We start from the raw sequence: 27,967 nt of genomic DNA on the forward strand, positions 1-27,967 counted from the left end.
GGGAGGAAAATTATGTGGCTATATTGAAGCAACATCTCAAGACATCAGTCAGGAAGTTAAAGCTTTGTTGCAAATGGGTCTTCCAAATGGACAATGACCCCAAGCATACTTCCAAAGTTGTTGCAAAATGGCTTAAGGACAACAAAGTCAAGGTATTGGAGTGGACATCACAAAGCCCTGACCTTAATCTCATAGAACATTTGTTGGCAGAACTGAAAAAGCGTGTGCGAGCAAGGAGGCCTACAAACCTGACTCAGTTACACCAGCTCTGTCAGGAGGAATGGGCCAAAATTCACCCAACTTATTGTGGGAAGCTTGTGGAAGGCTACCCGAAACATTTGACCCAAGTTAAACAATTTAAAGGCAATGCTACCAAATACTAATTGAGTGTATGTAAACTTCTGACCCACTGGGAATGTGATGAAAGGAATAAAAGCTGGAATAAATTATTCTCTCTACTATTATTCTGACATTTCACATTCTTAAAATAAAGTGGTGATCCTAACTGACCTAAGACAGGGAATTTTTACTAGGATTAAATGTCAGGAATTGTGAAAAACTGAGTTTATAATGTATTTGGCTAAGGTGTATGTAAACTTCCGACTTCAACTGTATCTATCTACAATATCGACCGTATTTATCTACCGTATCTATGCATCTACCTACCGTATCTATGTACCTACCTATCTACCGTATGATACGACAGACAGATAGGGTAGGTAGGTAGATACGACAGACAGATAGGGTAGGTAGGTAGATACGACAGACAGATAGGGTAGGTAGGAAGATACGACAGACAGATAGGGTAGGTAGGTAGGTAGATACGACAGACAGATAGGGTAGGTAGGTAGATACGACAGACAGATAGGGTAGGTAGGTAGATACGACAGACAGATAGGGTAGGTAGGTAGATACGACAGACAGATAGGGTAGGTAGGTAGATACGACAGACAGATAGGGTAGGTAGGTAGATACGACAGACAGATAGGGTAGGTAGGTAGATACGACAGACAGATAGGGTAGGTAGGTAGATACGACAGACAGATAGGGTAGGTAGGTAGATACGACAGACAGATAGGGTAGGTAGGTAGATACGACAGACAGATAGGGTAGGTAGGTAGATACGACAGACAGATAGGGTAGGTCGATACGACAGACAGATAGGGTAGGTAGATACGACAGACAGATAGGGTAGGTAGATACGACAGACAGATAGGGTAGGTAGATACGATAGATAGATACGATAGATAGATACGTAGATACGAGGCAGACACGGTAGATTAGATACTGTATCCATCTACCGTATCTATCTACCTTATCCATCTATCGTATCTATCTACCTACCATATCCATTGTATCTACCTAATCAACAATATATATATATATTATATATATATATATATATACACACATCCATCCATCCATTTATCCAGTGTATATATAGTATGTTTCTACATGGGAAAGTAAGGGCTTATCATACTGAGATAATAAACCACACTGGAATTGGGTTGGGATGTCACATCTGTGTACATTACAATGTATTTATTGCAAAGGAAGGAGCAGACACAAAACCAGGTGCACTTGCAGTACATACTCTGTGAAAGGATGTGACAGGTTTACAGAACTAACAGGACTTATTCCACTTGCCTATAGCTCCTATATAATATACATGCCATTTAGCTTTTATCCAAAGTGACTTGCACCCGTGCACCCAGGATCATCAGCGTTGCCAGCGCCATGCTCGGCCAACTGGATATAACCAGACGTTATATCCTGCACACGGTTGTACTGAAAAGTGGCCTTGCCAGATCAACGTGACTTTCAATGGGAGCATCTTAGACTTAGAGGTAAAGTGAAGTGGAGATCATCCCACTCCACACTCAGGAGCCATTCTACCCTTTATAGTGTACATCTATGAGCTCTGAAGGCCAGGAGAGAGACTGAGACAGGTGGAACAACCTGACAATAGCAGAAAGATGTTCTGGCTCACAGAAGAACTCAAGACTTCCAAAATGAACCAGTACAAGTCCTGGACCAGGGGAATCTCCTGGCAACAAACTGGATAAAGTTGTTCTCCTCTACAGTAATTAACTCATTTTTTAACCCAGTCATTTTTCAAAACCGTCAATCCCTAAAGAAGTCCACTCAGATGTCATTCACAGTGTCCACTCCTTTCCAGACCCTCCCTGGTTCAGGTGGAAAGGGGAATGCAACAGTCTGAAGGGCTCGGCAGACTGCAACGCAGTTACGTGGATGTTGGTTTTTGTTGGACGTAGGCTTAAATGTTCATGAAAGAAAGGCCATGGTGGGGCCTGAAGGCAGGACAAGAACGTGACGTGTACCACCTAAAACAGCTGCAGTGCTGGGGGATAGGAAGGCATGCTGCCCAAGGCCACAGTCAGGGGACACGCGTTAGGTGAGGGGTCACACTAGCAAGACACAGGAGGGCAGTGGGGTGGCAGGTAACTCTGGTTACGGCATGGGTGGTTGGGGTGGGTAGACTTGGTTTGGGGGGGGGGGGGGAACACAGGCCAGTAAGTGAAGGTGGGGGGCATTGTCTGTACCTGTTAGCATAGCGGAGGAGGTTACCAAAACGATCTCTCACTCGCCGAGGGCTTTAACTGCCAGCTGTTGCGGCTGTAACTGTCCATGCCGGCAGTCAAATACAACTGTGTGGGTTTGCAGGAAAGAAAACAACAGCGACAAGACAGTATAGAGAAGATACACAGCGCAGAGCCTAGGCCCAAGCAGACACACTGACACCAAGGAGGGGCTCAGCCTCCAGGACAAGAGGGCAACCAGCCAGGGAGGACCAGGGACCACTGACAGAGGGATCCAGGTTGACTTACAACACACAACCTATGGAGACGTAGCTAGGATCGTCATGTTGACTCTCGCTCTTACTGTGAGCCAAACTCACTTGAATATGTCAAAATAAGAGGCAAAAACAATGCACTGACTGCACTGAGACATCATTTCCAAAGCCAGGCCCGGTTGGCAGACTTAACTTTAAAACAAGATCTCATCGGAAAGATCTTTCATTATCATCATCATCATTATCGTGTCCTACACAACGGCTGCCAAATGGCCCAGTCAGTGGAGGTGTTCGGTCCATCAGTGTTTAACGTAGACATTGGGACACTTACCGAGGGAGGAGGGGACTCTCTCTCTATCAGTGGGGTGTTCTCACACCGCGGGTTCTGGAAGGCATTGGCATTCTGGGTCCTGTGTAACAGAACAAACACACACTCCAAGGTTAAACACAGGCGGGGTTTGAACTACAGCTGCAGAACCTGCGCGCGCGCACACACGCACAGAAACAGGTGCACAAACACGTACATGACTTACTGACCCTCAAAATATACTTTCCATGCCACAGAAGCACGTACACCCACATATACAAATAGTTCATGATACCATGTCAACCCCTACAGGCACCACAGGCACAGAACCCCACAGTACATCCCAGGCTGTACTGTGCTGGACAATCCACCAAAACCAGAAGTACCACCAAATCCCCTCCCCCAGCCCCCATCCTAAGAGGTCCATTCATAAGGCTGTTGGCTTTGGGTTTCAAAGGGCCACAGCTGGAGAGCAACAGCTGCATCGCTCGTGGCCGCCAGAATGTGACCCTCTATGGGAGAGCAGAGCACCGCTCCTCTCGTTCTCAGCGGTGCCCTAAACGTTGGAGGCTGTGCTAGCACAGCCCTGGGTCACATGGTATCTCACATTCCTCACCACCACAGCCTGCTTTGAACCTTTCAACAGTGAGAAAGTGGAGGGGAAGTGCACCCACTGTTCCCCAGTGATTGTCTTTGAGACGAGTGTTCCATAGGACTGGTGTTACTGTACTCACATGTACTCCGTGACAGGGGCGTTGCTGACGGTGTGTGCTGCAGCAGGGATGCTGGTCTCGCTGCCGTAGCTGCTGCCACAGCTGTACAGGCTGGGCATGTGGACGCGGTACAGGTTGTCATGGTTCTGCAGTCTGCCTCCGTGGGCCATGGACTCCTCCTCGCTGTCCGCCTCGTTCCTATAGAGACAGACATTGCTGAATCACAATTCAGGAAGAAAACAGAAATTCCAATTCGACTTCCACATTTTCTCATAGAAAATCATTGAGGAAAAGGCAACAGAAAACATGTCATACCCTAAGAAGGATACAGCGCCCCCTGCTTGGACCAATTGAGATATTACATGTGACTAACACATTTCAGTTAATTACTATAGCTCCTGCCTTGGGCATCAGTGTCATTTTGTAAATGTCGGATCTCTATGGAAAGATGCATCATTTACCCAAGTTTAGTCAAAATCGGGCCAGCGCTGTCTGTGATAATGCATATGACGAACGTACAAACAGACAATCCACAGATCCACAGTCCCATTCTCAATTTCATCATGGGGGACAAAAATTGGAATGACAGTTATTTCCAAATTGAAATGGAATTGACTGGAACCCTGCAGAGTGACACATGGCCACAAGAGGGAGCCCCTCTCCCACTGATGGGGAGAGCAGCAGCAGCACACAGGCACAGTCACGTTTTGCATTCATCCACAGCCACGTTTCTATTCAATTTCTTCACTGCCCAAGGGGAGACGAAAGATGTGTTCCCTTTGAAACAGGGAAAGCAGCAAATCCCCACTGAGCTTAAGGAATAAAACCACGCTTCAGTAAGATAAACATATATTCAGTTTCCACACGAATATTACAGATTGATCTGCTACAATACGGATTGGTTCACTTTGCCATTTCTGTTCAAACATGAGCTGTGATCGTGACTACCGCAAGGGCACCCCTGAAAGCCCACATTGTCACACTTTCAAAAAACAAAAGACATTTCCTCCTGTAGCACAATGGTCAAGATATAAAACATGGTCAACAAAAGAAGACAAAAATAGCCCTTGTGGCGCTGCAGTGAATAGCGCTGCTGCTGCTGCTGATGATAATATGGTGGAGGTTGTCTCCCTCTAGTGTTCAACACGCCACCCACAGCTAATTAATGACATCATCCCATTCAGGGCAGCAGCACGCATTCACCCATAGTAACATTACAAAGACAGTATGTAGTGGGGAGACGGGGGATATAACTAATTTACAACATTACCGTGTTCATATATAAAACCTACCAATGGAGTGGCTTATGGCATTAAAAGCAGTAAAGCTTAATGGTGGGTTATTAAGAACTACATGCATCATTACAACAATGAGCTATTACTCAAACAACTGCATGTCACTTAGAAGATGTATTCCTATAAAAAACCCTTTGCTGTATAACAGGAACAGCGAGCTGAGATCAAACTGCAGGAGATAACATATTCACCAGTATCCTCAGATACTCTGCTAATTACAGAGTGGAGTTAAACTGGAGGCGTGGCCTGGGACAGATAACTCCCGTCTCTCTTACGAGGCATTATGATTAATCCTCCCCATCTGCTGCTGATAGGGTCGCCCAGCGGAGGGAAATCAGATGGATTTCATAAAGTACAACGTCAACCTCCAAAATTACACCACTCCACGCAATGGTTGCAATAGATTTAGGCAAAGCTTTGCACGATTAGGGAGAGGGGGATAACAGGAAGTGATATATTTCCTGGCCAGGTCCCATGGAACTCGCTGCCAGTGTTCCACACACTAGCAACAGAAGATTTAAAGCAGCTAACACATTTAGTCAGGGGTTTAGAAACTCATCAGAAAAAAAACCTATTAAATTCTATAATAGTATTGTCTCTGACTGTCTACAGGCAAATCATTATCATGAGTCATTTCAGTGTAATGTAAAAATGGGACTCCGAGGCTACAGTCCGTGGTTCAGGCAGAAGCTCTATTAACTCATGTATGAGTTCTATTGGAAGCAATTCTAAATGGTTTCTCAAACCCTGAAATACCTAAAACATTGTTTCTTTTCTGAACCATTTTCCCCATAGACATGGAGCACTAACATAGAAACAGAAATAGCATTGAGGTCCAATTGGACGGACTGTATGTGGTACTGGAGGATAGTGGTGTGTACGGTGGATGGGTTCTGACCTCTTGTTGTTCCAGGTGTGAGGTAGGCTGCAGACGATGGAGCTGAACATGAGAGCCGTGACGAAGGAGAAGAGCACCAGGTAGATCAGGCCCTCCAGTCCATCATAACACAACCCTGTTATAGCCTGGACATAGTCCTGGAACACAACAAAGCAACACAGTTAATAACACAACCCTGTTATAGCCTGGACATAGTCCTGGAACACAACACAGCAACACAGTTAATAACACAACCCTGTTATACCCTGGACATAGTCCTGGAACACAACACAGCAACACAGTTAATAACACAACCCTGTTATACCCTGGACATAGTCCTGGAACACAACACAGCAACACAGTTAATAACACAACCCTGTTATACCCTGGACATGGTCCTGGAACACAACACAGCAACACAGTTAATAACACAACCCTGTTATACCCTGGACATGGTCCTGGAACACAACACAGCAACACAGTTAATAACACAACCCTGTTATACCCTGGACATAGTCCTGGAACACAACACAGCAACACAGTTAATAACACAACCCTGTCATACCCTGGACATAGTCCTGGAACACAACACAGCAACACAGTTAATAACACAACCCTGTTATACCCTGGACATGGTCCTGGAACACAACACAGCAACACAGTTAATAACACAACCCTGTTATACCCTGGACATAGTCCTGGAACACAACACAGCAACACAGTTAATAACACAACCCTGTTATACCCTGGACATGGTCCTGGAACACAACACAGCAACACAGTTAATAACACAACCCTGTCATACCCTGGACATAGTCCTGGAACACAACACAGCAACACAGTTAATAACACAACCCTGTTATACCCTGGACATGGTCCTGGAACACAACACAGCAACACAGTTAATAACACAACCCTGTCATACCCTGGACATAGTCCTGGAACACAACACAGCAACACAGTTAATAACACAACCCTGTTATACCCTGGACATAGTCCTGGAACACAACACAGCAACACAGTTAATAACACAACCCTGTTATACCCTGGACATGGTCCTGGAACACAACACAGCAACACAGTTAATAACACAACCCTGTCATACCCTGGACATAGTCCTGGAACACAACACAGCAACACAGTTAATAACACAACCCTGTTATACCCTGGACATGGTCCTGGAACACAACACAGCAACAGACAAGTCATTTATAACATCATTTATGAGCACAGTATGCACAGGGTGGTACAGAGCATCAGTCTCTTCAATTATGTGATGGTGCATGATGTTAGATCACCAGTAGATGCCATCCATCCATCCATCCATCCATCCATAGTAGGCCTGTATGACAGGACATTGATGCAATTGTGCATGAGCAAATGTGAAGTTTTGCAATGTCTAGATACAATACCACTAACATGGTAACAGATCTGTCTGCACATAGTGTATTCCACTGTCTAGTAGGGCGATACTTAGGTGCCAATACGATATGTATTACGATTCTCACAATTGTAATATGTACTGCCATTCGATACTGTGACTTTATTGCGAGTCGATCATTCAAAAATACTGCTGCTGCAGAGGGACAAGACAGAGCCATGAGAAAACGAGATTCGATCAGTCGCGGAAATAAAAGTGCTGAAAACAAATGGGCTTCCTATTTAAAGCTATGAAGGACAAATACTGGCGTTTTGGTGCAGGTAAAGCCAAATAGCTCACAGATGATATTGCGATATTGTCAAAACTATGCGATATCTCTTCAAAATAATACCCCAATATGTAACTGCATGGATCTTTCCTCCCATCACTACTGTCTGGTTCGTTGTCATGTCATATACATGCATCTATGACAACTAGTGCACAGGCTAGAGATTCACATCGTCATAGAAACACAACTAACCTACCAAACAGAAGCTACATTTTGCCTGTCTGCTACACAGGGTTACTGTACACAGCGCCCTTATCTGACACACATGCCACACCAGCTGGGGGAGCGAGGTTAGCCATGACTATTTAATGATACAACGCGTGGAGGAGTGAAAGCAGGCCAAGACGGTGCTTTTCCAGCGCCTTGCTTCAGAGCCAAACAAATTACAGTCATTATCGAGAGGAAGTAGCTCGACAACATGTGCAATCCCCGGGAGCGCTATTCAACATGACAAAAGCAGAGGAAGTTGGGAATAATATTGTCCAGCTTTTAAAGAAAACATTTCATGACGGCCGCTTCTGCTTCCTGCATTTGCACTGAGAGACGTCTTGGTTGTTCCCTCTAGGTACAGTATGTTTACATGTGACGTAGTGGCAGGCACGTTACACCATCCTCCTGGGTCACGCTCAGCACAATGTTCAGAAAGAAATATACGATTCAGAACAAAAATCCCTCTCTGTAGAAGAACAAACCACGTCAGCTCTATTCACGTCATGACATTTCTATCTGCTACTGAAAGTGGCCCTGGTTTAGGCTGAATGTGAGCTCCTGGGCTACTGCTTGATTGGCTCAGGTTCTCCTGCCCTCTGCTGTGAGGGCTGTGAGTGGTGGGGATGAGAGTGGGAGTGACAGTAGGAACAGTGAGACCCAGGCAGGGTTCTGACAGTGTGACAGCGGGCACCGGCCACATAGGGGTTAACAGGGGAGGACGTGAAGAGCAGTCAGGTAGGGCTGCTACTACAGATCAGAGAGATATGCAGCCCAGCCCAGGGCGGCGGATGCACTGCAGGCAGAGAGGAGCAGGTCTGAATACAGGGTTGAACCAAGAGCAGTGGAGCAGAGTTGAGCTCAGCTAAGCGGAGCACAGACACACGTGCACAGGAGTGTGAACTGTGAACATGGTCCTCTCCATCACACACTGCGGGTCGCGCAACGACTCACTGGACCGTTTAGACACCGCTTGCGCACACATCTGCAAACATCATCGGACTGGACATGTACCGAATGTACCGTACATGCTAACAACCACATCCCAGAGAGGGATACGTACACATGTAGACCGTGACCACGCAACACAGAGAACATACGACATCCCCTGTGGAGTACGGATGTTAGCCATGGTCCCCCTGGTGTCCCAGGCAGGAAGGCAGCTCACCATGTGAAGGCTTCGGCAGTCCACCAGGGCAGTGAGCTGATGCAGGCCGATCTCTGTGGTGTTCAGCACCCCCTGGATCTGTTCTAGATTCCCCTGCAAGACACACACAAACACTTTAAAAAACAGGGCCAGGTCTACATTTAACACAGCAAATTAGGCCAGACCACTGTCTCAGTCAGCGTGTGTGTGTGTGTGTGTGTGTGTGAGAGATACTGGCAGTACTTAATTGTGGTGTCCTACTTAAACTAGTAAAGAAGGTTGGTATGACGTCAACAAAAGTAGAGAGTCCGCGAAACTTTGAGAAAACTCCCAAACCAGAACAGAGTCAGCAACCCTGACGCCTCGTGCAGACAGACTCCAGGGTTTTAATGGTGCGCACCACATTCCATTGAAATGAAGGTACTTCCTCCGAACCTCAAACTTAGGCTATAACGCAGTCTGTCTGCACGAGGTGTAATAACAAACCACGTCCTGATTCTCCTGTGGGCTGTAACGGCCGGCAGAGAACAGCGTCTGTCCAGAGGTCTATTTGAAATGACTATATGGGACATGAGTGTTGATGGAGTTCTACATCTCTGGAAGCCCAACAGAATGTGAAAGGTTCCCATGAACTCAGCATTTTGTCTCTTCACCGTGCCACTGAAGTATGCTCTGTGCACACAGTGGAAAGATCAGCGCTGGACAATACAACACAGGGCTGTACAGAGGAGGCCAGTGAAAGTAACAGGAGCACAACGCAAAGGTGACGTGTCAGCAGACTTTTGTGGCCTGGTGCACTCGTCTCCTCTCTCTCTCTGCCTCTTGGTCCTTTGGTTCCATTCAGTGGACTGTTCAACCCTTAGAATTGCTACAATAGTACAGCCGGTGTATCCAGACCAGGGGGAAGGCAGGGTGTGTTTGTGTGGCGTGACTGAGCCAGCAGGTATACAGTAGTATCAGTACACCGGCAGGTGGCGTTCGCAGCAGGATGTAAAGTGATGGATCTCAGGAGTCAGGACGCACACCTTGGTTTGGGGGTACTCTCTGGTGGCCGAGCGGAGCAGCTCAGACACGTCGTCCTGCATCTCCACTAAGGCTTTGTGGCTCCCGGACAACTTCTACAACACAAGAGGGAAACACAACCGCCTGCATCAGACATGGCATTGAGTACTGCACTACTTGTTCAATGTCGGCACATTGACACCTTGTACCTGTGAGATAAATTATATATCAACCCTTTTTCTTAGCAGATGTAGCTGTGATAGCTAGCCTGGGCTTGTGCTGCACTGAGAAGAGGGGAAGAAAATACTACCGTCCATTAAAAGCAAGTCACGGATAGGGTCTTACGGTAGGCTCTTCAAATATTTGACACTTGCAGTGGCCTTAGTGGCTGTTTCGCAGTTCTACATTTACACCTCCGGGAAAAGCTGACATTTGGCCTAAAAGATGAAAGGCACAGGGAGTTTGTGCACTCTGTTCTGTCTCTCCCAGCACGACCACTCCTCTCTAGGTGGACTGGTACAGAGTGTACGTCATAATATGCTTTTTGTGACCCAAAAACAGTCTTCTTTGAACAAAAAGCTTTTCTGGGAGATATGTTTGTCAGTAAACATCTACTGTACATCAATGTTTTGCGACACTTTAATTAGTCAATTAAAAGCTACAAAGTCTAAGTGAAAAGACGATATTTTCCCTCTGAAGTAGCTGTTGTTGACTAGTCTTACTCTTATTAAGATGATATGTTTTGGCCAGCAGGCAGAACATGTTCTAATGACGTCATTTCCACCAACTTCACCCGCTGGGTTAAAGCTGCTGCTTTTTAGGCCGAGGAGTTGGTGTGAAATGTTCATCTGAGACGGCAGTCCACAGATGAATCTATAAAGGCTGCACGTGATCATCATCGCCCTTCCTTTTCGTCCAATGGGATCATCTCATTCACACGCAGAGGTCATTCGGAGGTCATAGACGAGTGAGAAGATATGTGCGTACGTTATACTGTGTGCAAGGTAGCGAGACGCATTAGCTAGATGAGTCATCTCAGTAGATGAGATAAATTATAACCCGCATCAAAGTTACATGTTAGCCTGATTCACGCATATACTGTACACTGAAAAAGATATGAATACTAAACATGTTAGAAAACCAACATCCCTGCTGCCTGTGAGGCCTATATCAAAGCGCTTTGCTAAAATATAATGGCCAGTATAAGTCTGTTTGAAGTAGCCTACCTGTTGGAATGGGTTGGTTTGGCCCACTCTGCATGTCATGTAGTACTGCAAAATGTCTGTGGAAAAACACACACAACAGGCCTGGATCAGATGATGTGAGCAGTACCGCAGACAACCTCAGTCTAGTTAGTTTTGGTAGTACAGAGACACTACTATAAGGTGAATTGCATTACCACATTCTCACAGAGGACATCATGTTTTCTCCAACCATTTCCCCTGTGAAAGCAGGTCCTTTAGGAGCTGCAGTATGTGGGAGCTCTCATTCACCACCATGGTGACTTACTGGATACTATTTCAATTCCCTAACCTTGACATCCCATAGCCTTTATATGCCACTGCCTGAAGCAGTGCCCAGCCTACTGAATGTCAGCTGGGGACCCCATAACCTACAGCGATGTGGTATCATCTCAGGTCAGCTTCCCCAGAGAGAGACAGACAGAGATAAGGTTATCTTTGGGGCTGCTTTTCTGAAGAGGGTGAATAATGATCTTTGGGAGGGCCTGCAGAGTAATCAATGGCTACCGATTAGCTGGGGGCTCGTGAGGAGACTGGGGGCTCGTGAGGAGAGGAGACTGGGGGCTCGTGAGGAGAGGAGACTGGGGGCTCGTGAGGAGAGGAGACTGGGGTTGCGTCTCTAATTGGCACCCTACACCCTGGTCAATAGTAGTGCGTTATATAGGGAATAGGGTGCCATTTGGGGCAGAACCTGGGTCGATGGGGACAGTTCAGAGCTCCGTAAACAATGCTAATGGGTTAGCTAGCAGCACGGTCAGGTACACTGTGCCAGTAGGATTAACAGTATCCTGCTTTAGGGAACTCAATCTGGGACGGTGTGAGAAGGAGACATGTATTCTCACTCACACACTCATGCAATTTAATAAATAATGATATTTGGGAGTTCGTGACTCAAACAGAGCACAGGTTTGAATCAGAGTGGCTCTACTTCTGGTCCCCAGTATTACTCAGAGAATATCACCAGCACCACCAACATAACACATGGCATCCTATTTCTGATGTCACACTGGTCTGTGACGTTCACCGATTACCACACAGTCAAATGGGTTCCGGATATACCGCACTGCACCCACGCACGCACGCACCCACACACACAGAGTGGTAGAGAGAAGAGCAAGTCTGCTCTGGTTATGGATGGGCCAGTTCATTCTGCCGTAGCTACTCTAAACTGAGCTCCCTCCCTGTGAGTCTCATAAACAGTGTAATTATGGCACTGACAAGGGAAATGAACTGCTCATTCAATTATATCCTTGGATGGCCATATACAACAGGCTGAATAGAAGACCTCTCATTTACGGCTTGTCATAGCGTTTAAAGCAGCCAGTCAGAGACGACAGACTCATAACTTATCTTTGTGGGAGCTGCAATAATTTGGTTCAGGATTATACTCACACAATGGCGGTGATGTAAAAGAGAAAGAATGGCCGAAACATTAAGCAGAAAGCGGGAGAATAGAACAGTTTCTGTTGGGGCTAGGACAGGGCAGTAAAGATAGACATATTACAGCCAGCGAGGAACAATAACATGAATATTGGAAACAGAGCTGTTGAAATGATTCCCAGAGAGACCTCAATGCTGCAGAGTGAGTTTACCAGGGCAAAATAAACAGGAAATCGTGTGCAGTAATAAAACCAACTGCTTGTCCGGGGCGGCCACTTCCTTCTCCTGACGACAGGTATGAAATAAGGACAGAACGCAATAAAGGTAATGAAAAGGACGACCTTTTCAAAGGCTGCCTTTTGCAGATTGAGAACAACAACCTTAGGGGTGGAAGGCAAGGTCATTCTTAGGGGTCACAATCATGTACTGGACACCATGTTGAAGAGAGAGAGAGAGACTCTGAGTCATATCACCAATAGCGTAACAATTTAAAATCAAGTCTTGCAATGCCACATAAATGTTCAGCTCGCTTCTAAGTCTAAACCACCTTACATTCTTTTGAAATAATTTCCATTGCTGCTTTTAAAAACACACAGGCATGTTAACACGCAGGGAAAACAGAACACAGTAACAACCCTGAATGCCTGAGTCCAGCCTCAAGGCAGTGGGTGAAGATACTGTACTGAACAGAGATGAGATGACGCACATACAGTTGAAGTCGGAAGTTTACATACACCTTAGCCAAATACATTATAAATTCAGTTTTTCACAATTCCTGACATTTAATCCTAGTAAAAATTCCCTGTCTTAGGTCAGTTAGGATCACCACTTTATTTTAAGAATGTGAAATGTCAGAATAATAGTAGCGAGAATGATTTATTTCAGCTTTTATTTCTTTCATCACATTCCCAGTGGGTTAGAAGTTTACATACACTCAATTAGTATTTGGTAGCATTGCCTTTAAATTGTTTAACTTGGGTCAAACGTTTCGGGTAGCCTTCCACAAGCTTCCCACAATAAGTTGGGTGAATTTTGGCCCATTCCTCCTGACAGAGCTGGTGTAACTGAGTCAGGTTTGTATGCCTCCTTGCTCACACACGCTTTTTCAGTTCTGCCCACAAATTTTCTATGAGATTGAGGTCAGGGCTGTGTGATGGCCACTCCAATACCTTGACTTTGTTGTCCTTAAGCCATTTTGCAACAACTTTGGAAGTATGCTTGGGGTCATTGTCCATTTGGAAGACCCATTTGCAACAAAGCTTTAACTTCCTGACTGATGTCTTGAGATGCTGCTTCAATATAGCCACATAATTTTCCTCCCTCATGATGCCATCTATTTTGTGAAGTGCACCAGTCCCTCATGCAGCAAAGCACCCCCACAACATGATGCTGCCACCCCATGTGCTTCACGGTTGGGATGGTGTTCTTCAGCTTGCAAGCATCCTACTTTTTCCTCCAAACATAACGATGGTCATTATGGCCAAACAGTTCTATTTTTGTTTCATCAGACCAGAGGACATTTCTCCAAAAAGTACAATCTTTGTCCCCATGTGCAGTTGCAAACCGTAGTCTGGCTTTTTTCATGGCGGTATTGGAGCAGTGGCTTCTTCCTTGCTGAGCGGCCTTTCAGGTTATGTTGATATAGGACTCGTTTTCCTGTGGATATAGATACTTTTGTACCGGTTTCCTCCAGCATCTTCACAAGGTCCTTTGCTGTTGTTCTGGGATTGATTTGCACTTTTCGCTACAAAGTACGTTCATGTCTAGGAGACAGAACGCGTCTCCTTCCTGAGCGGTATGACGGCTGCGTGGTCCCATGGTGTTTATACTTGCGTACTATTGTTTGTACAGATGAACGTGGTACCTTCAGGCATTTGGAAATTGCTCCCAAGGAGGTCTTGGCTGATTTCTTTGGATTTTCCCATGATGTCAAGCAAAGAGAGGCTGAGTTTGAATTGACTCAAATTATGTCAATTAGCCTATCAGAAGCTTCTAAAGCCATGATACCGTTTTCTGGAATTTTCCAAGCTGTTTAAAAGGCACAGTCAACTTAGTTTATGTAAACTTCTGACCCACTGGAATTGTGATACATTGAATTATAAGTGAAATAATCTGCCTGTAAACAATTGTTGGAAAAATTACTTGTGTCATGCACAAAGTAGATGTCCTAACCGACTTGCCAAAACTATAGTTTGTTAACAAGAAATGTGTGGAGTGGTTGAAAAACAAGTTTTAATGACTCCGAAGTGTATGTAAACTTCCGACTACAACTGTAGGCCTTAACAACAGTTCCACTAGCCAGGATCTACAGTTAATGTCGGCTTTCTTTACTGGAGCTCCTCCTCTAGTGTTCCTATTGGGAGTAGGCAGAGAGGGCTTAACAACGACAGAGTAGAGAGCTCTATTCTCTGCAGCAATGACTTGACAACGGAGAGGGAAAGCTGGAGCGGCGATTTAGAAAGAGGATGACACTAACCGGGCACTCGTGATGGGGGGAAAACATTGTTAGTCGATACAGTTACATATCGTGGTATTTCTGACGATATATCATATAGTTTTGACAATATTGCAATAATAGTATTTTTACTTCATAGCTTATTTTGTGAAATATGGAGCCAATTTGTTTTCAGCACTTTTATTTCCATGACTGATCAAAACTTGTTTTCTCATGGCTCGCTTGTGAGAATCGGAAGGCACCTAAGTATCGTGATTATATCGTCCCTGGCAATTCCCAGCCCTACTGGTGACTGTGTCAAATGATGCAGTACTTTTCCACAGATACCGTCGACTGCAGTAGGAACAAACACACACACACCCACCCACTCTGCCTGCCTTCTTCACCATAACGTGTCTCTCCTCACCCCCCCTCCTCCACTGGTCTTATCTCAGTCACACACACACAGTACTTCACACACCCCTGGCTCCATCTCTCTCCTCATCATGGGACCAGATTGGCCAATTACGCCACAGGCCGCATTAGACACTGAAAATGCAGCGCAGCCCGTCACCCCTGGCTTGTCTGCCCGACCACAGATGCTCTATGGGTAATTTATTGAGTCCTATTACAGGTTTGAGGAGGTAGCTCATGCACCCCAGCCCAGGTCCATAAATCTGAAAGCAATACATTTCACCGCTGGCCAGAGAAAAGAAAAAGGTTTATTTCTCTCTCCCCAGGGTGGGATGGGGAATTGATTGAGCATCAAAGTGATTAGGCTTGTCTGGCACATATTAAAGCGCTTTAGGCATTTGTGTCGTTGCTCTGTCATTATTTCTGCATCATATCCCAGCGTGCATGTTACTGAAGAGAATGAATACAATCATTTGTCAGCTATCAAAAACATCCTCCAGATGAGTACCCGACGACAAAAGAAACACTCATTGTATCAAACAGTGTTAAAGCCACACTTTTCATTGGTGTTATGCATTTCCCCCTACAACGATTTTCTACAACTGGTGTAGTGTTCTGTCAAGTTGAAGAGAGAACGCAATTCATAGTCAGCAGACGGTTCTCCTCCAAAACAAACAGGATATGAAAGCTTACGTGACTGTGAGAAATCTAACAAAAACTTGCCTCTCAGCAATCTTGCACAAAACAACTTAGAAGTACAGTTAGACGTGAATCTCAGACAGCCGTGTCTGAACTTCACTTTATGATTGATCTCACAATAAACATGACAAATCTAAGACACTGACGATCCTCTTAATGAATCTATACCTTTATTGAGCACTCCATACTGTTCGGTCATTTGGGTGACAAACATGTCAGGAGCAACGCAGAAGTCACTGGAGGTCTGCAGAGAGGGAGTAAAACACATTCACACAGTGGGGAAAAACCAAACAGTCAGAAAGCACAACAGGACATTTCCCAACAACACAGTAGTTAGAATAATGAGAATGTTTAGTCTGTAGGATAATCAGTCTCACTGGAAGCTTCCATCAGGAGATAATAAAGATCACATGCACCATCGTATCACGAAAGGAAGACGAGGCGGGGTCATCTCTGATTCATATGCAGGGGAGGGAATTATCCATTTGAAATGGTGTGGGAGGGGGATTTGCATAAAGACAGATCCCACTGGGTCCTAAATATTTGATAAAAGGCATGCTGCGCACAATGAACGGCACACTGTACCAGCTATAAATTGTAGTAGCTAGTCTGCCTCGCAATTGTCCCTAGATAAACTTGGCAAGTGTTAACAAACCTAACTTCATGAATCATACTGATAAAAGTACCTTATGCCAAACATTCTATTTTGTTCAGTGTCAGCTGGCCCACTGCAGTGACTCAGGTAAAAGGTTTTACAGGTTCTAACTCCCACACTACTGGGACTGAGCTCTGGGTTCCAAGCCTCAACATAGAGATATAGAGCCATGTTCCCATGGAGACACTCACGGCAGACACAGCCAACTCCAGACCCAGAGAGGCCCAGCTGATGACCAGAGCCAGGATGCCCAGAAGACACACTCTGGGGAAGGAGAGAGAAAGAGAGAGAGAGGGAGGACAGAGGTTAGAACAGGACTGCCGCCCAGAAGAAATATCAGCCGCACAGAGACGCACGAGACTGAACTTCACTCAACTTTACTACAGATTCACCCCGTTAGTTTACACTATCAACGTTTCCCTCTACTGTGGGAATTGTGATCGAATCAACATAATATTGGTGCCTTTCAATGCAACATACCGGGAAAAAAAACGTCTGAGATTTTGTTATAGGCAGAGCGCATCGGAGGAGGATTCTATTGCATTGACAGGCACGAGTGACCGCGAGTAGATGCACTTGTTTTGCAATCAAAGTGGATAACCGCATGTATCCGCGTGCACATTTTAGGGCTGACCCCATTTAGTAGACTGGTTGATTGTTTGGTCGACCGAGATTTTTGTTTTTTTAATTATCATCATTGTTTACAAGACATCTGTCTAATTGGCACCTGTCTGAGTGGACTAATCCATTGTGGAGGCCGTGGGGATGGCACAGTCCATCAATAAGACGTGCTACTGAAATTGTATATGGTTATATTACATAAGAACAATGCTGCAACACTAATAAACATATTACTTTATAACAAATGAGCATACTCCTGCGTTGGATAGAGGTCGCTGTCCGTGGTTCTGAAATATCAGTACGCTGTTGAATTGGTGCTTTTCCTAAACCATGTTGCTATGTGCATAATAGCAAAGTAAAGCAGCATATGTGGGAGGCAGCAGCAGAGTTCGGAGACGAGAAAACAGCCCTTGCCTTAATTGTCTAAGAAAAGTGAGGAGAGAGGAAACGCCATCTTAATTAGGTCTGTAATCAATAGTCGTAAATGTTAAATGGGATTGGCTTTATAAATCACCGATATACATCTACAGAAATAAGACAGATCCTGCTTCTGTTGCCTGTTTGAGTGTTTGTTTAATAGCCTACTGATTCCGTGAGCACCAAGCCTCACGCAACCACAACAAGTCGGATAAACAATTTCACAAATTGGGCTGTTTTTAAATCTACCCTATGCTGTAATAAAGTCTTTACACATTCTTTTTGTTAGAACAGCCTCTCTGGTATTATTTATTTAGTGTTTACACGGTTCCAAATTGTCCGAAAAATTATATTTATAATAATAATTAAAATGAAAATAATAATAATAGCAACCCTCCTTTTTCTTGATCTCTTTGTTATTATTACTATTATGATCATCATTATAATAATAAGTAATGTCATTGTCATTAGTAGGCTTAGTATAGCAGTCTTGTATAACCACCATCAAGCTGTAGGTCTAAGAGTGCATCCTGTTTAGTCTTAATACAGTAACTCACTGAGGACTAGATTTCAATAGTTATATAGGCTACAGCACTGTATCAATCAATCATTCAGCTGTTCATGTCATCACACGAGTCATTAATGATTTGAAATGCAAATCAAGCATTTTAGTTAAATAAAATAAAGCACTCAGTGCTTGCTCCTTAACTTATTTTTATTGATCTCCAGTATTTTCCACAACTAGTGAAATTTATTCCACACATCTGACTTCCCCTTTACCTCCTGAGCAACCAGTAAACATTCCGGTTTCAAGTTTATTTGTCACGTCCTCTGCATCCCTTTTGCTGCCACATGTTACGGTGTTCAGAGTTTGTTACAACTAATTGATTGATGTAATTATGATATGCTATAGGTCAGGCCTTATTGGTCATGTGCATGCGATGCATACATGTGTCACGTTAAGAGCAAGGGTCAAGGGAATGTTTTTCCTAAACAAATGAGGGATTTAGATAACAGAATTTTTCAGTCAGAAATGGTTATAATTATGTTGCATCTTCAACAACACGGACAGATCGATGAACTCTGTTGATGTTATGTGGTGGTCGCTGCAGCAGGGAGAAGAGAGACAACGAGTGCTAGTCACGCAGTCATTCGCTGTCATTTCTTTAAAAACACAAGAGCAGCAAGTCTGAGCCCGGTCTGGCACAATCAAATCAACTGCGGTCGGACTCCCTCTAGTCATTTGTGTGTCTTAATTATTTCATCAAACAGTGTGCTTAAAGCATCAGACAAGCTCAGTGCATATCGTTGATTTGATTAAAACAAACGATGTGTCTATATATGAAAAATGCACTTTTAAAAATTCGGACCAATAGAGTGGTCGAAAGAACAGATGGCTCTTGGTCGACAAAGTTTATTATAATTTTTTCTCTTTGCTAGTTAGTGCGCTTTTAGCCCAATTATACTGTAGCACATTTTTGGTAAGCAATGGGGGAGTGATTTCTTCCTACAAGAGCACAAAGCTATTGATGAAAAAAAAAAACGATAGTTATATATCTGGATATAATTTTTGGGATATTTTGTATCGTTTTGACAATGTCGCAATATTATTTTTGCGCTAGTTGGCTGTACCTGCACAACTCCAGTACTTGTCCTTCATAGCTGCTTCTCAATCTTCTTTATAAATAGGGAGCCCATTAGTTTTATTTCCATGTCTGTTCAAAACTCATTTTCCATGGCTCTCCCTTGTGAGCAATATGTTCGGAACGCCAAATCGCAATAAAATAACAGTATCGAATCACTAATACATATAGAATCGTGAGAACCGCAATAAATATCATATTGGCAATATTGCATTGTGATGTCCTTGGCAATTCCCAGCCTTCACAAAATGTGTACATTTCTAGCAATCTTTGAAAAGCGAGTCAGGTAAAGATCTTTTTTTTATGGCTTCAAGGGGCAATGTTGTATTTTAAGACAGACTTGAATAAGCTAAGTAGGCAATATGCAGAGGGCAGAATACATTTTTGTCTGATCCTCTGAAATAATAATACCGTTATGGGAATAATAATGCATTTTATTTTGTAAAGTGGCCTCAACACAATACAACAACAGTTCCAGTCACCTCCTTGTCTGAAGAACAAGTGGCTAAACAGGTTAATGTCAAGCCCTGCATGTTTTCAAAAGTGTCATGGAATGTAGGCCTGTATCATAGAACAGTTATTTCAATAGTTATTTCCATGTTAAAATGTTATGGGATGCACTCTGGTAGAACGACATTATGATCAAATGGCCACAGCAGCCCACTTGGCCACAGCAGCCCACTTGGCCACTGTTAAAAAAAATAAAAAAATAAAACTGGGTACAGCCTCAGATCACACAGTAAACACACACTGGAAGTTGCACAGAATTTTCATAACGTTCAAGTTTGCTCCCAGCAGACAAATGTTCTCAACGCCGCAAAACAATTGAGGGAACATTGCCTTGGACTGGGAGTTGCTTAGCCTTAACACCAAACGATGGCTATTACACATTATGCCTGATCTAAATAAAATGCTGGAGGGTTTAATGTTGAGCTATGAAAAAGGAAACCTTGATTTCAACCCTAAACACCCACAGGGACTTGGGATAATGTTTCCCTCATCTCACAAGGAGAGTTGGGGTTAATTATGTTAGAGGAAGTACCCCTTCATTGGTCTCTGGGCAGGGCTTGAGGATGACCTGGGTCTGATTCACTGAGGATGCGTGAGATAAAAGGACATAGGAGGGATAGGAGAGGGGGACCTGGGGGAACCATAAAGCCCGACACTCTGGAACTGACTCACATGATAATGAGCCACCCAAACTGACCCCACTGTATCCACAGACACAGATCATTAAATGAAATAGAAGGGGGGGGACTGAAGAGGAGGACAGGCCATGCTGAGTCTGTGTCCTTGATGCCTTTTAAAAAGGATCTAACATACTTTCCAGCAGAGTTGTCAAGAGTTGAGACAGAGGAATCTTCTGAGAGATTAGTTTTAATGCACGTGCCAAATGGACTGTGACTGGCTGACACTTAATGAAGCGTGAATTCGTCTCACATCATCGCAATGACAAGGTTGTTCAGCGTACAGTCAAAAGTCATTTGCAACGGGCGAACAAAGTGATAATTGAGATAAAACTTGACAGGTTTGAGGCTTTCATTTTGTTTAAATAATTCATAATTAGCATGACAATTGCTATAAATATATGGCCTAGCAGAATATGGACCCCCTCCCCACAGTTCTTTTGGTTCACTCCCTCACATGGTAGGACTCACCCAATAAGTGTTCCCTTGGAGTTGCGAATGAGGCCAAACAGCACCAGCAGGCAGATGAGGATGTTGAAAAGCAGCAGTCCTAAGTATCCCAGCCACCTGAGGTGGAAAACAACAATAACAACAGTCACGAAACCAACACCCAACCACAAACACAACAGAACTATAGACCGACTGACTGAAGAAACCCCAACACAGTACAGCAAGAAGAAGAAGTTGTTATCTTTGAACACATCACATTAGTACTGCTAAAGAAATCAAAAGGATACAAACATGGGGATTGCTTGAAACATACATGAAACAAAAAGGAGATGCGATTTTGAAGTCCACGTCTCCTGCGAGATGCTGAGTGAGGAAGTGTTTGAGATGTCAAGAGGAAGTAGCAGGGAGGGTCGGCTGCAGAATCGGACTGATTTAAATGTAAAGGCCTTTCTACTGTTGACTGCAGTCATCTCTGTTAACTACTTTCACATTCATACAGATCCAACTGAACATCACTGACTGGCTGGCTGGACGGTCTCACCAGGAGACCAACTATCCAACTGTCAAATGTACTGAGGATATATGAACTATCTTACACTGCAGGGTCGTTAACACCAGTTACAGGAGGGAGGGAGGACTGTGCTGTGGGTTTTATCCAGTGTCTCCTCCCACTAAATGGTTCATTTGAAGGGTTTTCCCAGACAACTGAGGTCTGTTGTGGTTCATATTAGCCTTTTCTGAGTATCAACTGAGATGATTCTCTCTCCAAAAGGCCTAGCGGTAGAATTATGCAGCATGGCACCAGCATAAACATAAATCTATGAGGGATGATGTACTGATCACGTAAACTGCTAATCCTGTAGTGCAGGATTCCTCTGAGTGGAAGCTGTACATGTAGTTCTGTTCACACTCCATTAAACCCATGTTGCTGTGAGCTCCTGTATGTAAATGAGGCAGCAGCAAAAGTAGCTAATAATAAAAACTCCCTAATACCCAACTTGAAATACAAGCAATGTGTCATACACCATGACAGGAAAACAAACTCCAACTACATTCACCTACAATAGACAAACGATGCAGTAAAACAAACAAGCCTCAGTTCTGGTGATGGTTTTGGTGAACAATAGAAATTGTATGTCCTGAGATGTCATGTATTGAGTCTACCAGTCTGTCCATCTCTCACCTGTACCAGTCGTAGAGCTCGATGTTGACAGCCAGCTCCTCCAGGGAGATGTCTCTGTTTCCCCAGAAGGGGATCTCCACCATCTGCCTCACCAGCTCATCCAGCTGGCCCTGCACCTTCTGGATGATAGACAGATAGTCTGTGTGCTTGGCGTACTGGCCCTCCAGCTGCCCCAGACTGCCATCCACCGTCTGCTTCAGGGAGCCCGTGCTGTCTGATACCTAGGTAGTAGGCACAGGGAGGGACACCCAAGGTCACAAACAACCCACTCCTTATGGGGATAGACAAAATCAATAGTGTTTATTATATTATATCGTATCTATTTGGGGCTAGCAGGGGAATCGTTGCTCCTTATAGGTGATCAACAGTATGATAACTGTGAATGGTGGGCCCAGCCAATGTTATGGCTGTGACAGAGATTTTGCTGAGGTGTCATTGTTTCATTGGGAGTTCTGAGTATTACCAGTTTCTGCACTCCTGCCACCGTGCGGTTGGCGTGGCGCAGGGAGTACGTCAGCCTGTTCACTCCGTCACAGGTCTCGCCGTTCCCATAGAAACCAACAGCAATGCCGGCGCTGAAGGGGAGACAAAGGGGAGGAGAGGAAGTGGTTAGGAGGAGGAAGAGGGGTCGGCAGACAGACAGACGTAGGGGGTAGGCGGGTGAACCCTGCATCAACCCTGCCAGGGATAGATGCTCCTAAACAGGCAGCATTGAGCTCCAGCAGAAAGCCTATGCAGAGTCCATAGCAACCAAGAGGAATGGGTCAGCAATGCCCAGAGCACCACGCCAAAGCTGACAAAGGCTGCATTGACACAGGACATCAACCCTTGCCCATTCATGGAGGCCGGAGATTATAGGGGGAGCCGTCCTGGCTATGACAAAGACCTACTGCCTGCCAGCTAGTGCTAGACCAGTGGTTCCCAACCAGGAGTACCAGGAGCCCTAAGGGTACTTGGCCTATCCACAGGGGTACTTGAGAAGACTCATGAGACCATAGGCCTACTGGTAAAATGCACATGAGGGGGTACTTCAGGGGTACTCCAGGCAGAGCAAAATTCAGATGGTGGTACAGTAACCAAAAAAGGATATTGCCAACTCTAATGCATTTGATTCCACTTGGGAACCATTGCGCTAGAGTGGTTCCCAAGTGGAATCAAATGCATTAGGAGGTGGCAATATCCAACGCACGTATCATCTAATTATTTACACAAACATTCTGATTATTAGCTACCAATTAAAAGCTGATACCAGTAGGCCTTTAGAAGTCTGTGTTGTACTTTAGATTAGAATGCAATTGAATTTTGTTCAACAGTGAAACCCAAGAAACTCAGTAGGAACTGAAGACCTGGTGAGAGTGGGACTGTTGCTCAATACATGTGGGGGGTAATCAATTGAATCAACAACGAGAACGATATCAGGGGGTAGCTTTGTCTAAGGAGGAGTTGTCACTACTTTTAACCTCTTTCCCCTTTGGGAAACAAATACCTCACCACCAGGTGTCACTACAGCATCTCTCTCTCTCAATTCAATTTGCTTTAAATCGGCATGACGTAAAAATGTACATATTGCCAAAGCTTACTTTGGAGATTTACAATATTAACATAATTAAAATAATAAATATTCTCTCCTATTGTGAGCAGTTCAATAGGCTTCACAATCACTGCCTCCCTGTTGACAGAGAGACTGCCGAGCCAGACCAAACAATAGCCTATTGACCATATGGTCACTCTCAGCTGAACACATGCAAACTGGAGGAGCGTTCCATGTGTACAGCAGCTTGTTGAAGGACAGTCCATTTACAGTTCACACACACGTGACATCAGATGGAGGACAGGCTCCATACAGAGAGTCCTTCAGCGCTATAAACTAAAGCAAATAGGCCGATATCATGATGACATCATTATAAGGCAGTTGGAGAGACTGTACAAGCAAGATGGAAGGAGGTCCGAGGGCAGTGTATCAAAAGAGACATGCTGGTCAAACAGACTGGCTTATAACAGGATATTGCAGGATTGTATTGCAGGATTTCAAAGCTTCACTGCCATTATCCTACAGTATGTTTAAAGCAGTTACGTTCAGTTGAGGTTCTCAGACAGACGTCATCTTCCTAAGGCTATGGTTACATGGTTTCCTGCAGCCGTAGCAGAGTTCCCATCATTCCTGCAAGGCAGTACATCTGCCAGGATGATCTGTATAGGGTGTGGGTCTGGGGTAAAGGCCAAACAAATGGCTCCTCTGGCATTGATAATCATCTAGCTTGTTCAGCACCAATGGAGCCAAGACTAGGCCATTGCAGTAGTAGTAACCAAAACTTTGAACATTTCAAAAGAGATGTTTGAGTGTCATGTATTTAAGGCTGCAGCAATAACTAGGCTATATCAACAGAAACTAGGCTTACTCAACACAATGTCTCAGTTGAAGTAGAGAATCTTCAAGGACAGATGAGGAGAATATCTCTGAACAAAGAGTCAAACTGAATTCTACGATGCCGCCACAGCAACAGTGATATCACATTTTGATGTACCATCAATGACTTATGAAATTGCCATGGCAACCACTTTTCAGCAAAGTTAAAGCTGTACAATACGACAATTACCTCAGGGAGGGGAGAAAGAAGCAGAGTCAATCATTATAGACATAAGACAAGGTAAACTACTTCAGAACAAACCTGGAGTAAGACATTCAATCATCCCCTGCATTTGATCATATTACTCCAGTGCTAGCCTCCCTACACTGGCTTCCTGTTAAGGCAAGGGCTGATTTCAAGGTTTTACTGCTAACCTACAAAGCATTACATGGGCTTGCTCCTACCTATCTTTCCGATTTGGTCCTGCCGTACATACCTACACGTACGCTACGGTTACAAGACGCAGGCCTCCTTATTGTCCCTAGAATTTCTAAGCAAACGGCTGGAGGTAGGGCTTTCTCCTATAGAGCTCCATTTTTATGGAATGGTCTGCCTACCAATGTGAGAGACGCAGACTCGGTCTCAACCTTTAAGTCTTTACTGAAGACTTATCTCTTCAGTAGGTCCTATGATTAAGTATAGTCTGGCCCAGGAGTGTGAAGGTGAACGGAAAGGCTGGAGCAACGAACCGCCCTTGCTGTCTCTGCCTTGCCGGTTCCCCTCTTTCCACTGGGATTCTCTGCCTCTAACCCTTTTACAGGGGCTGAGTCACTGGCTTACTGGTGTTCTTCCATGCCGTCCATGGGAGGGGTGCGTCACTTGAGTGGGTTGAGTCACTGACGTGGTCTTCCTGTCTGGGTTGGCGCCCCCCCTTGGGTTGTGCCATGGCGGAGATCGTTGTGGGCTATACTCGGCCTTGTCTTAGGACGGTAAGTTGGTGGTTTGAGACATCCCTCTAGTGGTGTGGGGGCTGTGCTTTGGCAAAGTGGGTGGGGTTATATCCTGCCTGTTTGGCCCTGTCCGGGGGTATCATCGGATGGGGCCACAGTGTCTTCTGATCCCTCCTGTCTCAGCCTCCAGTATTTATGCTGCAGTAGTTTATGTGTCGGGGGGCTAGGGTCAGTCTGTTACATCTGGAGTATTTCTCTTGTCCTATCCGGTGTCCTGTGTGAATTTAAATATGCTCTTTCTAATTCTCTCTTTCTGTCTTTCTCTCGGAGGACCTGAGCCCTAGGACCATGCCTCAGGACTACCTGGTATGATGACTCCTTGCTGTCCCCAGTCCACCTGGCCGTGCTGCTGCTCCAGTTTCAACTGTTCTGCCTGCGGCTATGGAACCCTGACCTGTTCACCGGACGTGCTTGTTGCACCCTCGACAACTACTATGATTATTATTATTTGACCATGCTGGTCATTTATGAACATTTTAACATCTTGACCATGTTCTGTTATAATATCCACCCTGCACAGCCAGAAGAGGACTGGCCACCCCTCATAGCCTGGTTCCTCTCTAGGTTTCTTCCTAGGTTTTTGGCCTTTCTAGGGAGTTTTTCCTAGGGAGTTTTTCCTAGCCACCGTGCTTCTTTCACATGCTTTGCTTGCTGTTTGGGGTTTTAGGCTGGGTTTCTGTACAGCACTTTGAGATATCAGCTGATGTACGAAGGGCTATATAAAAATAAATTTGATTTGATAAAATCTATAGACAAAGTGTCAAAAGCGTTCCACAGGGATGCTGGCCCATGTTGATTCCAATGCTTCCCACAGTTGTGTCAAGTTGGCTGGACACAAACCGTTCTTGACACAAACCGGTGCGCCTGGCACCAAGTACCATAACTCGTTCAAAGGCACTTAAATCTTTTGTCTTGCCCATTCACCTTCAATGGCACACATACACAATCCACATCTCAATTGTCTCCAGGCTTAAAAATCCTTCTTTAACCTGTCTTCTCCCCTTCGTCTACACTGATTGAAGTGGATTTAATAAGTGACATCAATAAGGCATCATAGCTTTCACCTGGATAGTCTATGCTATGGAAAGTGCATGGGGTTCTTAATGTTTTGTACACTCAGTGTATACTGTGAAGACTAAGCTGATCTAGCCCTCCAACGCTGTCTAGACAACGTGTGAAAAAAAACAGACTTCAACGAACCACCCTACCAATAAGATTAATATAATATCAAATGTTCACCACCCCCCCATAAAACCAAGCAGTGAATTTGAAGCTCAGATCTTTCCATTTTTAAAAGCAGGTCTGTATAGGCTTAACCTGTTGGGTCTAGGGGGCAGCATTTGCACGTCTGGATAAAAAAAATGTACCCGATTTAATCTGGTTACTAATCCTACCCAGTAACTAGAATATGCATATACTTATTATATATGGATAGAAAACACTCTAAAGTTTCCAAAACTGTTTGAATGGTGTCTGTGAGTATAACAGAACTCATTTGGCAGGCAAAACCCTGAGACATTTTCTGACAGGAAGTGGATACCTGATGTGTTGTATTGACTTTAAACCTCTCCCATTGAAAAACACAGGGGTTTAGGAATATTTTGGCACTTCCTATTGCTTCCACTAGATGTCACCAGCCTTTACAAAGTGTTTTGAGTCTTCTGGAGGGAGATCTGACCGAACAAGAGCCATGGAACGGTGATGTCCCATTAGACACCTGGCGCGCTACTTCATGTTGGGTACCCTCGTTCCAATACGTTATAAAAGGCTATGCATTCGTCCACCTTGAATATTATTCATGTTCTGGTTAAAAAAGGCCCTAATGATTTATGCTATACAACGTTTGACATGTTTGAACGAACGGAAATATATTTTTTCCCCTCGTTCATGACGAGAAGTCCGGCTGGCTTACATCATGTGCTAACGAGACGGAGATTTTTGGACATAAATGATGAGCTTTTTTGAACAAAACTACATTCGTTATGGACCTGTGATACCTGGAAGTGACATCTGATGAAGAGAATCAAAGGTAATGGATTATTTACATAGTATTTTCGATTTTAGATCTCCCCAACATGACGTCTAGTCTGTATCGCAACGCGTATTTTTCTGGGCACAGTGCTCAGATTATTGCAAAGTGTGATTTCCCAGTAAGGTTATTTTTAAATCTGGCAAGTTGATTGCGTTCAAAAGATGTAAATCTATAATTCTTT

At 44.5% G+C, this 27,967-nt stretch overlaps 1 protein-coding gene across 2 annotated transcripts in view; it reads right to left on the reverse strand.

Moving 5' to 3' along the window:
* ttyh3a (tweety family member 3a) overlaps positions 1-27,967 on the reverse strand; it is a 65,639-nt gene that overhangs the window by 8,009 nt on the left and 29,663 nt on the right. The window contains exons 3-14 of one of the 2 annotated variants that reach the window (XM_014193068.3): positions 22,860-22,971; positions 22,397-22,617; positions 21,235-21,330; positions 17,087-17,159; positions 16,409-16,484; positions 11,299-11,354; positions 10,096-10,188; positions 9,092-9,184; positions 6,029-6,165; positions 3,857-4,033; positions 3,147-3,225; positions 2,565-2,669 (exon numbers count right to left, since the gene is read on the reverse strand). In XM_014193068.3, coding sequence (XP_014048543.3) covers positions 2,586-2,669; positions 3,147-3,225; positions 3,857-4,033; positions 6,029-6,165; positions 9,092-9,184; positions 10,096-10,188; positions 11,299-11,354; positions 16,409-16,484; positions 17,087-17,159; positions 21,235-21,330; positions 22,397-22,617; positions 22,860-22,971 — 1,297 coding nt within the window. In that variant the 3' untranslated portion in view covers positions 2,565-2,585. The remainder of the gene's footprint in view (positions 1-2,564; positions 2,670-3,146; positions 3,226-3,856; positions 4,034-6,028; positions 6,166-9,091; positions 9,185-10,095; positions 10,189-11,298; positions 11,355-16,408; positions 16,485-17,086; positions 17,160-21,234; positions 21,331-22,396; positions 22,618-22,859; positions 22,972-27,967) is intronic. The other variant, XM_014193067.3, reaches the window with a different exon arrangement.

Source organism: Salmo salar, chromosome 03, assembly GCF_965601325.2.
Source record: "Salmo salar chromosome 03, fSalSal1, whole genome shotgun sequence".
Classification (NCBI taxonomy): Eukaryota; Metazoa; Chordata; class Actinopteri; order Salmoniformes; family Salmonidae; genus Salmo; species Salmo salar.